Source organism: Pipistrellus kuhlii, unplaced genomic scaffold, assembly GCF_014108245.1.
Source record: "Pipistrellus kuhlii isolate mPipKuh1 unplaced genomic scaffold, mPipKuh1.p scaffold_m20_p_3, whole genome shotgun sequence".
NCBI classification, from domain to species: Eukaryota; Metazoa; Chordata; class Mammalia; order Chiroptera; family Vespertilionidae; genus Pipistrellus; species Pipistrellus kuhlii.
In genome coordinates, this window is record NW_023425529.1 from 166,066,945 (window position 1) to 166,081,077 (window position 14,133).

The 14,133-nt window shown below is 41.0% G+C and overlaps 1 protein-coding gene across 2 annotated transcripts in view; it reads right to left on the reverse strand.

The window, feature by feature from the left end:
• The window catches only part of IDO2 (indoleamine 2,3-dioxygenase 2), a 46,028-nt gene that overhangs the window by 12,672 nt on the left and 19,223 nt on the right, over window positions 1-14,133 (reverse strand). The window contains exons 3-7 of one of the 2 annotated variants that reach the window (XM_036458035.2): window positions 10,718-10,837; window positions 7,711-7,829; window positions 5,134-5,148; window positions 2,844-2,943; window positions 635-752 (exon numbers count right to left, since the gene is read on the reverse strand). In XM_036458035.2, the coding sequence (XP_036313928.1) occupies window positions 635-752; window positions 2,844-2,943; window positions 5,134-5,148; window positions 7,711-7,829; window positions 10,718-10,837 (472 nt within the window). The remainder of the gene's footprint in view (window positions 1-634; window positions 753-2,843; window positions 2,944-5,133; window positions 5,149-7,710; window positions 7,830-10,717; window positions 10,838-14,133) is intronic. The other variant, XM_045588860.1, reaches the window with a different exon arrangement.

The following is a 14,133-nucleotide window of genomic DNA, read 5'->3' on the forward strand; positions in this document are numbered from 1 at the left end:
TCTGAAACATGTGATGTTATGTACCAATTTTACTTAAAGAACAAAACACACACACACACACACACACACACATGCACACACACACACACAATACTCTTTCAAGGATCTTCTGATAGAGGAAGTTGAAGAGCTGTCTTGAAAGTGAATGTAGTCACCTGAATAAAATGTAACTAACCACAGGACTGGTGAGCCACTGAATTAGCTACACCTATGAAACCTCATCTCTGCACTAAGGAGATTAGAGCAATCAATCTCTCCAGGATCCACTTGAGAAAAAAAGGCCAAAAGGGGCATAAGTGAGCATAAGGACACATTGCAATATCCTGACATTGCTGGACGGAATGTACACCACCTTTGCTGTTGTTTTTTGCCTCACCCCTTCCTCCCAAACTTCATGCAAGATCTCAACATGCAAAGAAATATATGGCTACCGAAGAGAGCAAACTACCCTAACCACAATAGAATACTAAAAAAAGACAAAACCACAGAACATCTATGCAAATTGAGAGATCATTCTCCAAAAGTTAAAAAAGCAAGGAGTTACCATAAAACAAAGCTAATACACTAGCTCCATCTAGTGGATGTTGCCCAGCCCTGCCCCGAGCAGAACCCTCGGCCTACAGCAGCCCCATACCGTGCATTTGTCCTAAGGTTCTGGTGATGTCCTGAATGGAGAGTCTCAGCCGCTGCAGGGCTTGCAGCAGGGAGTCCTGGCTGGGCTGCAGCATGGCATTCATTGCTTCAACAAGTGCCTGGGGAGAAGGTTCATTCACTCAGTCTATTAGCATTCACGTAAGGCCCGCTGAGGTGGAGTTAGCTGAGAATCAGAGCTATGGAAATCAGGAAGGGCGCCCTTCTGACTGCTGGACTGTTTTCCAGTGCCCCTTTAAACTCAATTTGCTGTGAAGTCTGCTGGAGAGGATAACTTTTCCGGGCATCTCCCATATAGATCCTTGGACATATTTTTCTAGATCTTTCCATTGATTGCTACTTGCTATAATGCTATCCTTTTTCTCCTTCCTTCTTGTGTATTTATCACAATGTCTGTCTGTATCTTGAATTAAGAGACCATCACCCCCGAGCTCTGTTTTGATAAAACCAGGCAGACTCTACAGAGCCCACAGAGCCCCAGGCTCCAGAGGCCTCTCCGTCCTGAAGTTTTTCTAGCAGTCTCTTATCTGAGCTATATTTTAAAGACCGATATTTCATTTTGTACCTTTCAATGGACTAAACACATTGATGAGAAGTAAAGTAATTGTATAGTTTAACTTTTGAGAATGTTATAATACTTACACTGGGATTGGTGATGCAGTAAAGATTTAAAATATGCTCACCAGGGAAGGTGGTAAGGTGGACATAAACCTAACTAATAATCTTCAGGCAAGGCATGGATTCTCTAGCTGATCACCTGCTGCTCCACTGTCTTTATATTTACCGTATTTTTCGGACCATAAGACGCTCCGGACCATAAGACGCACCAGTTTTTAGAGAAGGGAAATGAAGAAAAAAAGATTCTGAAACAAATAGTGTCCTAAAATATTTTATGTGCATTAAAACCCAACATCACAGTCATAAACACATGTAATCAACCCTGTAAAGTAAACAGCAGCATTTAGAACCATTTTAGAGCGGGGGAAGCACACAGAGACCACACAGAGCCGGGCAAGTAAAAAAACTTTTTTTATAAAGTATATGTGTAGGCTATATTTGGACCATAAGACGCAGGGACTTTTTCCCCCCACTTCTGGGGGGAAAAAAGTGCATCTTATGGTCCGAAAAATACGGTATATTTTAGAGAGGAAAGAGAGGGAGAGAGAGATAGAAACATCGATGATGAGAGAGAATCATTGATTGGCTGCCTCCTGCATGCCCCTCACCGGGGATCCAGCCTGCAACCCTGGCATGTGGCCTGACCAGGAATCGAACTGTGACCTACTGGTTCATAGGTCAGTGCTCAACCACTGAGCCACACCAGCTGGACTGTCTTTTTTTATATTATTTATTATTATCTTTATTGATTTTAGAGACAGAGGAAGGGAGAAGAATAGAAACATTAATTGGCTGCTTTTTATAGGCTCCTTAATGGGGATCCCGCCCACAATCAAGGCATGTGGCCCTAACATGAATCACACCAATGGCTTCCTGATTCATGGGTCTATGCTCAACCACTGAGTCACACCACCTGGGCTCCACTGCCATTTGTCTTACTGAACTTGACCTTTCTGTAAGCTGCCTGGACTCGGAAGGCTAGGTCATCTCAGTGATGGTTCTTTTCCTCTGAGCCTTTACATAGCTGTCCTCGCTACCACAAATATGTCTGTGTGTCTGTTTGCCTTTGTCTGTCTGTCTCTCTCTCTCTCTCTCTCTCTCTCTCTCTCTCTGCTTAACTTTGTATATAGCTCAGGTTTTAACTTTAGTTATCATTTCGCCTGGGAAGTTTTGCCTGACCCTTCAGGTCTGAATTAAGTGTTAGATTTCTTTTTATAAAACACTGCATTTTTTATTATTATTATTATTACCCTATACATCAACCCATCTTTCCCCACCATATCAGGAGCTTCTCTGGGGGCCAGAACAATGTCAGTCTTGTTCCCCCATATATTTCATTGTCTAGAACAATGCTTGTTGTTGAATGGACAAATGATCAATGCCATGTTTTATAAGATTTGGGAGACGCAAGTATCAATATGGGCTAGAGCATGACCTCTTCCCTCAGATATAAAACAGCAGATCAAGGCCTATGCTCATCTATATTGATTAATTCATGGAAGTAAAGCTCAGACTGATTTCTCATCGAGGAAAACAAAACAAAACAAAAAGAAAGTGCTGTGGGTGAAGGATACCTTAATCCCAGGTACGGCTGCTTTCTCTACCAAAACAGTCACCAGTATAAAACCACGCAGGCTTTCTCCCCCAGGCAATGAGAAAATGGTGTCCAAGTTCCTTGGGAAGGAGATGACCATATGGTTAGAGAGACATGGACACTATGAGTGTGCACAGCCCCAGGTCCCCTCAGAGTTAGACAACTGTAAGCACAGGGCAGAATTGGTGAACACTTCTCTCTACAGGAAAGCCCCAAGGATGAGCATCTCCCTTCAGCAACATTCAGGAAGGGAAGTGAACAGATTTTCTACTCAAGTCCAAGTTCACTTGCTCTGAGGACTCTCAGTCTCCAGCATGGCCCTGATGGTCCCAGCTCATCCCCCCAAATGGAACAGCTGAAGCCTGAGTGGGCAGGTCATTCTGATTCTTCTCAGGACCAATCTATGGCCCATCACACCATTCCTGTCAGGAGCACGGAGTCTTGGAGCTACAGTGACCACAGGCAACAGCCAATCCTTTGCTCCTTGTTTTGGTTGTTGTTGTTGTTTTTGTAGATATGGCCCAAAGAAGCAAACACCTTGCTCAAGGTCACATTGCTGGTTAGTCACAGGACCAGGTGAAGAATAGTTTCATAACTCACGCTAGTGATCTTTCTAATCAATAATGTTCGTGCTGCTTTGTAGATTAGGGTGAGATCTAGAAGACTGTACTGAAGAATCACTTTAAAATGACCTATGACCATATGGATTCAAATATCCCAGATACAGAGCCAATCTACAAAACTTAAAAACTTTACTCCATAAATCACTCTTGCTTCTAATAGTTTAAGCATGAGAAGAAAGAAAAACAAACACAAAATAAAACAGTCAGGAATAACATTGTTCCAGCAGTTACATTGCTGTAAGAAAGGGTGTCTTCACCCCTCCATCCCTCAGTTTCCTGAGCTACAGCTTTTATACCAGACCCCTTTATTGAACTAAGGTTTGGTGATGGGAGAGGCAATGTCAATCAAGTTAGAAGCCAATTCTGCTCTCCAGAGAAAGAATAGCCTAAGGATGTCTGGGCCAGACCTGCCTCAAGAGTTGCAATCCAGGTGACATAACATTACAAAGGAATTCTTCTGTAGCTGTGGCAACTACTGCCTGAAATTTGCCCTTCATAAAAGTTATGGTGAAATGAGAGATCTTTTCCAAATCATTAAAGACCTAGAGGGCTGGTGCACAAAATTTGTGCACGAGGGGAAGATGGGGGGGCCCTCAGCTCAGTCTGCACCCTCTCCAATCTAGGACCCGTTGGGGGATGTCCAACTGCTGGTTTAGGCCCGATCCCTGGGCCTAAACCAGCAGTCAGATATCCCTTGCACAATCCTGGACCACTAGCTGGCTCCTAATGGCTCACCTGCCTGCCTGCCTGGTTACCCCTAACTGCCCCCCCTGCCATTCTGGTCAACCCTAACTGCCCCCCACTGATGGCCTAATTGCCCCCAACTGCCCTTGCTACTGGCCTAGTTGTCCCTCACTTCCCCTCCTCCCCGTCAGACTAATTGCCCCAACTTAACCCCTTGTCGGCTTAGTCACCCCCAACCACCCCTCCCTGACTGCCTGGTCACCCCTAACTGCCCTCAGTTGCTGGCCTTATTGCCCCTGACTGCTCCCTCTACTGGCCTGGTAGTCCCTAACTGCCCACCCCACTGGCCTGGTTGCCCCTAACTGACCCCTGCAGGCCTGGTCAACTCTTACTCCCCCTCCCCACCTTTTGCTGGCCTGGTCACACCCAACTGCTCCCTTCTGCCAGCCTGGTCATCCCTAATCCCCCTCCTCCCCCCACTGACCTGGTTGCCCCATTCAGCCTGCTTGTTTAGTCATTAGGTCGTCTCTCACTAACCCCCCTGCCAGCCTGGTTGTAGGCAGCCATCTTGTGAGGGTTAATTTGGATATTACCTCTTTATTATATAGGATTGGTAAAGTTTTTTCCTTGCATTGCACTTATGTTATGCACTTTGTTATGTACAGATTGGAAAAATTCAGCTAAAAAAATTAATCCTAAAATTTCTACATATAAGATGTAGAAATTGATAAATTCTGGCCCCTTTCCTTTTAGCCTTATTTTTGCATGCATTTGTATATAGCTTGTATACTATACATACAATTTGATATGCTTCTTTCTTGTTTTGCTGTAATCTTTTATTTTTTTAATTTTAATTTCTTTATTGATTACGGTGTTACATATGTGTCCTTACTCCCCCATTTGCTGTAATCTTTTAAAGTTAGCATGAATTCTCAAGTGATTGAAAGATTTCTGAGAACTTACCTGATGTCCAGGGGCCTCGTAAAATTTCAGTTATTGAAAATCACAAACAACAAAAGAAAATAAAAGAATAAATCAGTTTGTAAACAGACATCCTTCTAGGGACACATGTATACAGGCATGCACTCACACCACATAGGCTATGACTAGACAACAAAAAGCGAGCCAAATCTCAACTCTTGTATCAGCCCCAGAACATTTAACTTGTAGTAGTGTGATAAATCATCTTGCTCCTTTTATATTTTTGCAATTATCACAAACCTAATTTTTGTTGTAAATATGCTATTCCAACTCACCTTTTAATATCTACTTTAGACCAAGTTCCAACCTCTCACCAAGCTTTTTCCTGATTTTAAAGTCTGCAATAATGTAATTTCTTTGAAATTCTGAAAGGTTTACTGCTTGTGTCACTCTGACATTTGTCATATACTGTTTTGTTTCGTTATTTAACCACTTAAATAGCTGTACTTTGCTTTAATTTCTTCATTGTACTTTGTGTTGTGTGAGGCATTAAGAGAGACACCAAAAAATAATTTCCAAGAAAAACAAAGACTAAATCTGGGATTGTTTCTGCCTCTCTGGAATTAAACTAGCCTTGCATTCTCATCCACTGAGAAATTAGCTTTTTGTTGTTGTTTTCTTGACTTTAACATCCCGGTCAAGTCACCTTTTCCTCTTTAACTTTCCCCACTCCTCTCTTTATCTTTGAATCAGAGATTCCATTTATTATTAAATATTTAATGTCTTGAACAGAATAATTTCCTCACATCCATTTATTTTTTTCTTTCTGTCCAAATTCTGAGGCAGATTCAATACCTTCCCATGGGAATATTGGTCACCAGTTTTTGTTATTAAAGCAGAACTTGTCAAAGATTATAATTAATAATTGTAGAAAAATTCCAGGGCTCAGAAGTCCTTACACAGATAAGATGGCACACATAAATTAGTCTTAAGAGCTATGTTTTTTATTAAGCTACTAGTGTCCCAGTGCATGGATTCATGCACACTGAAATAAAATTAATTAGGAGAAATATTCATGAGGTGATTACATTACTGCAAAACATTATATGTCAAACTAATATATATAATTTTTGCATGGGGGTCGGGGAGGAGGTTAGCATTTAATTTTAGCATTATAAAATTAAAACATACATGCAATTGGCACCAGCAAGAGCTTTATATGTATCGTGCATGTGCAAGTCAATGTTTATTTTTAAATTGCAAATGCACGTCATATATGCCGGCTGGTCCGTCAGTCGGTCTGTCAGATGGATGGACAGTTGGTCACTTAGCCATATATATCTATTCTTTATTTAATCATTTAAAAATATTTGAATTGATTTTTAGAGAAAGGTAGATATATTCATTTGTTGTTACACTTATTTATGCATTAATTGATTCAAAGATCAAGCCTGCAACCTGGGAATATTAAAATGATGCTCTAATCAACTGAGCTAATTAAGGGCCTATACACAATTAATTCTTTAAAAAAGATTCCCATAATCTCTGGCAATCCTATATTTACCTACACCCTTATACTAAGGAAGTCTTCCTCACATCTAACTTAAATGTCCCTTTAGCTATTTTCATAAGTCACAAAAATGCTGTTTCTTGCATCTATGGCCGAAATAAATTTGGCTGTAAAGATAAATTCAAAGGGAAACTTATTTAAATAACCATGACACAGACAATAGTGTGGTGAAGACCTAGGGTGGGTGTTGGGAGCAGACTAGAAGGGGTCAATGGGAAAAAAAGGGGGCATAAGTAATACTTTCAACAATAAATATTTTTTTTAATGTTTCACCACTTCCACCCCATTCTATTTATTGAAATTTCTTGTTTTTAAAAACCTCTTCAAGTTTTCTTTAGATAAATGCCAATATTCTCAACCTAAACTGTTGAAAGAAAATGATGCTAGTTAGTAGGGATAGCATTATTAATCAAATAAATGTGTTTTTATTAATTTCAGAGAGTAAGGGAGAGATATATAGAGTTAGAACATGAGAGAGGATCACTGTTCCACTACCTCCTGTGATCGAGCCCTCAACCCAGGCATATTCCCTGACCAGGAATCGAACCATGACCTCTTGGTCCATAAGTCAATGCTCAACCTCTGAGCCACGCTGTCTGGGCAATCAAATTTTCAATCTGACATACCTAGAGTACCTACTCTCAATTCATACATAATCATTCATTTGTAATCTCTATATAAAGAGCATTTACTGCATTCCTGGTCCTAACTTGACCTGAATGGAGGACATGTTAGGGAATGATTGAAACCTGAATATGCAGGAGCTTTAAGGTTAGATTGAGAACTGCAAATTTGATATGGAAGCAAACAAATAAAAGTGGTCTTGCACCAATGCAGTCAATGAGGGTTGAGAGGAAATTTCTGGGAACCTGTGGTTTTTGAACATGTATTCAAGTTCATTTCTTTTTTGCAACCATTTGGCAGACAATAAATATGAACACCTTTAATCACAAAATAGCTGAACAAACCTGGAGCTTCCTAGCAGGTCACAAGACTGTCCATTACTCTGTTTCCATCTGTTCAAGTCCAAAGCTCTTCCCTTTTCTTACCTTTCAGAATTCCTTGTAGTCCAATTTGTCAACACCAAATCTGCGTGGACCAGGATAGGTGGGAGCCCCAAGTCCCTGGAGACTTCCACAAAGGGAAGGGCAAGGTTTCTTGGCAGAACCTATCAGATATAAATCCCGACAATAAGCACATCCTACAAAGAGTGAAGCAGGGGAAAGAAAAACTTGCTTCTGCCTTTGTTTTTCCCTATAACATTTATAAATAAACTTGGGATAGAATTGTTTCTTAGGTAGAAGCAACACAGAGCTTTAAATAGTGATAAAATGCAAACGCAGGTCAGCTTCCCTCAAGAGGCAGGAGATGAGTTGCCGAAACCGGTTTGGCTCAGTGGTAGAGCGTCGGTCTGCAGACTGAAAGGTCCCAGGTTCGATTCCGGTCAAGGGCATGTACATTGGTTGCGGGCATACCCCCAGTAGGGGGTGTGCAAGAGGCAGCTGGTCGATGTTTCTCTCTCATCGATGTTTCTGACTCTCTATCTCTCTCCCTTCCTCTCTGTAAAAAATCAATAAAATATATTTAAAAAAAAAAAAAAAAAGAGGCAGGAGATGAGGAGAACAGTGCAGAAGAGAGGTGTCTACTTAGCTGAAAGTCAGAGAAGATACCAAAAAAGTAAGCTATAGGATTTGAGGCTGGAGAGTAGGGGGCTCACGGGCCCTGGAAATACATGGACCCTCCTCGAAGCTAGAGACACCATCACCTGTCAGTCACCCTTCTCTACCCCTTCCCTGATGTAGTATTATGGTTTGGAGAACAGGCGAGGGAGGAAAACCTAATTGGGATGCTCTTTTGTCCTAGATATCAAACTTTCTAACAATATATTTTCATAGAAATTATATGTACTGACATTTATTTGACTTTTATTAATATTTATTTTAATATTAAATTATTCCTGGGCCATAGGTTTTGTCTCCCATTTCTTCTGGGATGTGCTTTTGCTTGTGCAGTCTCCTCTTCTGGTTTAGGAAAAAATCTGCTCTTGTTCAATAAGAATCCTTCCCATGTGGCAGGGAGAGCTCCTATGGAGGCTCTGTGGGTTCTGCGCTGCATCTTGGGAGCTCTGTTCCCCTAGATTTTCTCAATGATCAGAGAACTGCTGGAAAACAAATCAGTTTCACTAAAAAGGGATGTTGGCAGGAAGCCAGGAAGGCTGGTCAACAACCTTAATTGCTCTAACCCCTCCCCCTTTAGTTGAGACATTATTAGCTGAAGCAGCCTCCACCTTTTTGTCCCCTGTAAGTTTCTGTTATTTCCTGCCTAAGGGCTACATGTAAATTTCTGTTTATATTGTCTAAGATGTTTTCCCCAAAGCCTTAATAAAAGGGGATGGCAGGGCCAGAGCAGTGAATAGTTCTCCCACTAGAGGTGGACTACCGCCTGGCCCCCCATATCACCAAATTGAATTTCTTCAAGTCTCAAGAGTCTTTTCATTTGTGTGCGGCCCTTCTCCAGAACCTGAACCCTGAATTGGAACTCTTTCCCCGTGGGTCTTTTCATGAAAGAGATTCCTATAGGGAACTTACATCTACACCCTTAAATTCAGCCATTAACCACAGACCCTGCTTTTAGCCCCACTGTGTGGCTGAACACACCTGCCAGCTCCACCATTGTAAGGATGAAATGGTACACATTGCTTCTGAAAGTGATAGCTACTTGGTGGCTTTCGGATATGCATACCCTTGATGGCCTGGGCAGTTTCACGAGTGTTCTTGAAGTGAACATGAAGATTTGAATCTCTTGATTGGACTTTGTGGAATTTTCTGGGCCAAGTGAACAGCAAACCATTTTCAAAGGTCACCTCAGGCTACTGCTTATGGGAAGAGTTATACTGACACTTTAAAAATCTGGAGCAACCCTCACTGGTTTGGCCCAATGGATAAAGCATTGGCCTGTGGACTGAAGGGTACCAGGTTTTATTCTGGTCAAGGGCAAATGCCAGGGTTGCATACTCAATCCCCAGCAGGGGGCATGCAGGAGGCAGCCTATCGATTTTTCTCTCATCATTGATGTTTCTATCTCTCTCTTCCTTTGTCTCTGAAATCAATAAAAATATATGTTTTAAAAAAGCTAAAGCAGCTCTATAATTTTCTTTGTCACTTTCCTTTTTTTAAAAAAATTATTATTACTATTATTCTCATAGGGAGTCTCAGGCACCTACTTGAAAGATAAGAGGTAGATTAACCAGGCAAACAAAACAGGTGTGGGCCATTCCCTTGACCATGGAATGCTGGAACATGAGCAGCTCCCTGATTTCTGGAAAAGATGTATTTATATAAAATGAAAGGCAGTCATCTTTCATACTATAATTAATGAAGCTTGGAGATTTCATGTCTCAAGTTTTGGGCTTAAACTGTAAAATGTTATGCAAAGACTCATAAGAGACTTACATGAATTATTAAGAGTCAAACCAATAATTGTTAGAGAACAAGCAGTTGTGTTGTAAATGTCAATGTGTGCCTCTTGAGGAAGGAGTTGACATTAATGAAATTAGACAGTGTGGAGTCTGGCCTTGGATTTTCCAGAAACCAGCCATCTGACCTTGGACTTTATAGTCTTTAGCTGTCTGTAAAGTGGACACAGCTTAGATCTATCTACCTTATGGAACTGTGAAAATTGACCAAGACAATTGATGTATTAGCAGTACAAAATGCTGTCAAATGTGAGCTATCAGTAAGTTTTTCATGAGATTTCAAACTTCCTTTCAAATGCAACTTTTCAAACATTCTTAAAAATGGGTGACAGAAAAAAAAATAGATTCAAAATGCAATAAAAGGTCTACCAGTTCTAAAAGGAAAAAAAAAATTAACCTCTCCGTCAGGAGGAAGACATTTTTCATTTGAATGGGCTCTTGGCTCTTTCTTCAACTGACACCCAAAGAAAAGAGCAAGAAAGAACCCATTTTCCAGAAAAACACTGTGGCACCAAGCAGACAGCATGACCTAGGTACAGCAGTCCTGCCCATGAGCAGTCAGGCATCAATGTATCCCTTACCTCTGCAGGCTGTGCCTCTCCTTCCTGCCAGACATAGCCCATGGTAATTAAGCTCAGGACCAGGTGAGCCAGGCGCTGTTCCCTGTAACTCTTGAGAAACTGGCAGCTCAGGAGGGGCATCTGTTCAAGAGAAGTTCCAGAGATGATCAGTTGCAGGGGATGGGATGAGCACAGGGGTTCTGGGGCTTGAAGGGTTCTTTGGGTGCAAGGAAAGGGTTCTATTTCAGTGCATGAACCATGCACACCCTTTTCTTCCTGATCCTAGAACTCAGCAGGATAAGAGGAGGTAGTCCAAATGATATTGTTCTGCAAGTACCTAACAGCCCCACTCAATTCTCTAAATTGTGTCGGACACTGGTCTCCATCACTGAGGTGGCTACTTGGTTACCTAAAATAATTAAATTGACTAGATCACTTATTATATGGGAGTCCTCAAGGGCACCTTTTTGAAAAATAGATTTTAATTGATTTTAGAGAGAGAAAAGAGGAGGGAGAGAGAGGGGGGGAAAAATCGATCAATTGCATCCATTACACACTCCTAATTAGGACCAAACCTGAAATCTGGGCATGTTCCTTGACCTGGAATTAACCCTCAACCTTTTGGTGTACGGGATGATGCTCAACCAACTCAGCCACACTGGCCAGGCCTTCAGTAGCAGCTTTTATAATCACATCATTTAAAAAACAAAGCACCTCTGCTAAGCGTAGCACAGACTGATGAATCTCAGAGGGAAGGGGAGGGCGGTCAGGCAGAGAATAACCAAATAATTTAAAATCCATATATGCATGATCCATATGGACACAAGCAACAGTATGGTGAAGATCTCAGGTGGGGCGGGAATTGGGCAGAGGAGGGGAGGGCAACATAGGAAAAATGGGGGATACTTGTAATACTCTCAATAATAACTTTTAAAAAAAAAGATGCTGAAAATATTTTATTTTAAGTGGAAGGAACAGCCCTCCTTTTGACCAAGTCTTACATTTTATTAGCAAAACTTCTTTTATCACTGAGAGAATGAATTGTTTATCTGATTGTCATTCCTATGTAATTTATGGGATATTCAAATAATAAGGTCTTATCTTATCACTTATTCAAATAATTGGGTTGTATCTTTCCCAAATACAAGCTTAAATCATAAAAAAGTGATAATAATGAATAAAAGCACATCTGCTTACTTGGTATCTAACCCTAAAACAGCCCTGGGCTGTGGGCAGTAAGGTTTTCCCAGGCCTGTTGAGCTGATTGACCTATGTCAGTTGCTCCTGGGGTGACACCAGGGCTATTTGCCTGCTTAGTCAGATGTCAGTTCCTGTTTGCTCTCCCTTTCCTTGCTGAGATCTAACCAGCTGTGTATCCTAACAAAAAGAGGCCCCATGGACTTAGGAATCTGGCCAAATTCCTAGAGGGGGAAGCTAAACTGGACCAAATGGTTGTCCAGCCCTTGTTTCGACACTCTCGGTGACCCTAGCTAGGTTTCTGAACCTCTCCAGGCCCGTTTCCTTCCCATGTCACGCAGGCCGTGTCCTCATTGAAGGCAACACCCTGTGCAGAAGTTAGTCATCATTGACAGCAATACCCAAACAGATACGGTTAGCTTATTACAATAGTTTTGCCTGGGCCGCCCCCCCTGCCTTGGCTGACTCCAAGGACCCTGAGCTCCACTTCCAGGCACAGCGCCCTCAGCTTGGCTCCTTCTTCCATCACCTCCCCAACCTTAGACACAGCCTACCTAGATCTTCTCTGGTGCCCTTCTCCGGTCCGAAGAAACCCTTGAAGGAGCAGCGGTGGGTGTCTAGGGTTTCCTTTCAAGCTACAGACACCACCAAGTGAGCTGGGACCCACCCAAGCTCAGGGGCAGCTCAGGCTTGGGACTGTCCTACGGAATCCTTCTCTCTCCATCCACTAGGGGACAGCCTTTCCTAACTTGTCTGCGTGTTTCCTTCACTTCTAAACTGGCTCTGAGATAAAATTGCCTACTTAAGTGTGTGTGTGTGTGTGTGTGTGTGTGTGTGTGTGTGTGTGTAGGATGGGGGGAGTGGGGTGCTGAGATGTTGCATTTCAACTGGAACCAGCCTGAGAATTATAGCAGCATTTATTTATTAAGTATTTATTCTAAGACTCTTATTAAAGAGCATTTAAGGCACAATGCTAAAAACTTCTCATGCAGGGTGGTTTCCTTCCCCCAAACCCACAGTCAGAGAGGATAAGGTATTTGACAGAGCCTGGGGGCACTGAGCCATGGTGCAATTTCCCTTCTGACCTCAGCCCTACTCTCTTATGTTAAGTACTGTCTCCATAAATAGGAAAGCCACATGTGCAATTGTGATTTTTCTAGAAGCCACATTTTGAAAGCAGAAAAAAAGAATAAGGTGAAATTTTATTAAAAATATATTTATTTTTGTCTAAGACAATATATTTACAATATTATAAATGCAATATCAAGAGAAATAATAAGCTATTTAATAGTCTCTTTTTTCTAGTAAGTCTTCAATATCCAGTATTTTACATCTTAATTTGTTTTAACCACATTTTGGATCTGTTTCTTGGGCAAACCCTGACTAATACACCTCATCACCCTCGCCTCCTAATCACGTTGGAAGTTAGAAGTTTTGAAATATGAATTTGGGAACAACACAAACATTTAGTCCATTGTACTCAGTATAACTATTCCCCTGGTGAGGTACATCTTGGTTGTTTCCAGTTTGGGTGATTATGAATAAAATTGTTATAAATATTTACACACAAGGTTTTCCACAAACATAAGTTTTCAGTTTAGTTGGCTAAATACTTGGGAGTGGGATTGTTGGGTCAGGCGATAAATCTGTGTTTAACTTTATAAGAATCTGCCAGCTGTCTTCCAAGTAGCTGTACCATTTTGAATTCCCACCAGCAACATGAATGAGAGTCCCTTTCAGTACATATCCTCAGTAGTAGTTGGTATTTCCAGGTATTTTTTTAATTATAGCAATTAAAATAAATATTAAATTGTCTTTTAATACTATTGTAAATAGTCCTATGTTATTCTGTAAGTAACCCAGGTTTTTTTATTTCATGATCAAAATTTGCAAATTTTCCTTTGTAATCTAGAAAATAAGAAATTTCACCAGGATGTCTGGGTGCCCACCTACCCCCATTGTCTTTCTAATAGAATTAATTAATTGAGATTTTAAAAAATTTTATTCTTATATGCTTAAAACTTTTCTTTTCTCCCATCTACACTACTTTGTTTGTGAGAGCTCTATTTTATGAAATTTGAATTATTCATTTCTCTTTTTCACATAGTTTTATTTTTCTGATAATGGGTATTTCTTTCATTTTTTCTCTATGCTTTTACAAATTTTCAAGGAATTCCTTAAATTACCTTTTTTCCCCCCTAATTTATTTGGGTTTTTACTACTGTTTTTGTTTGTTTCTT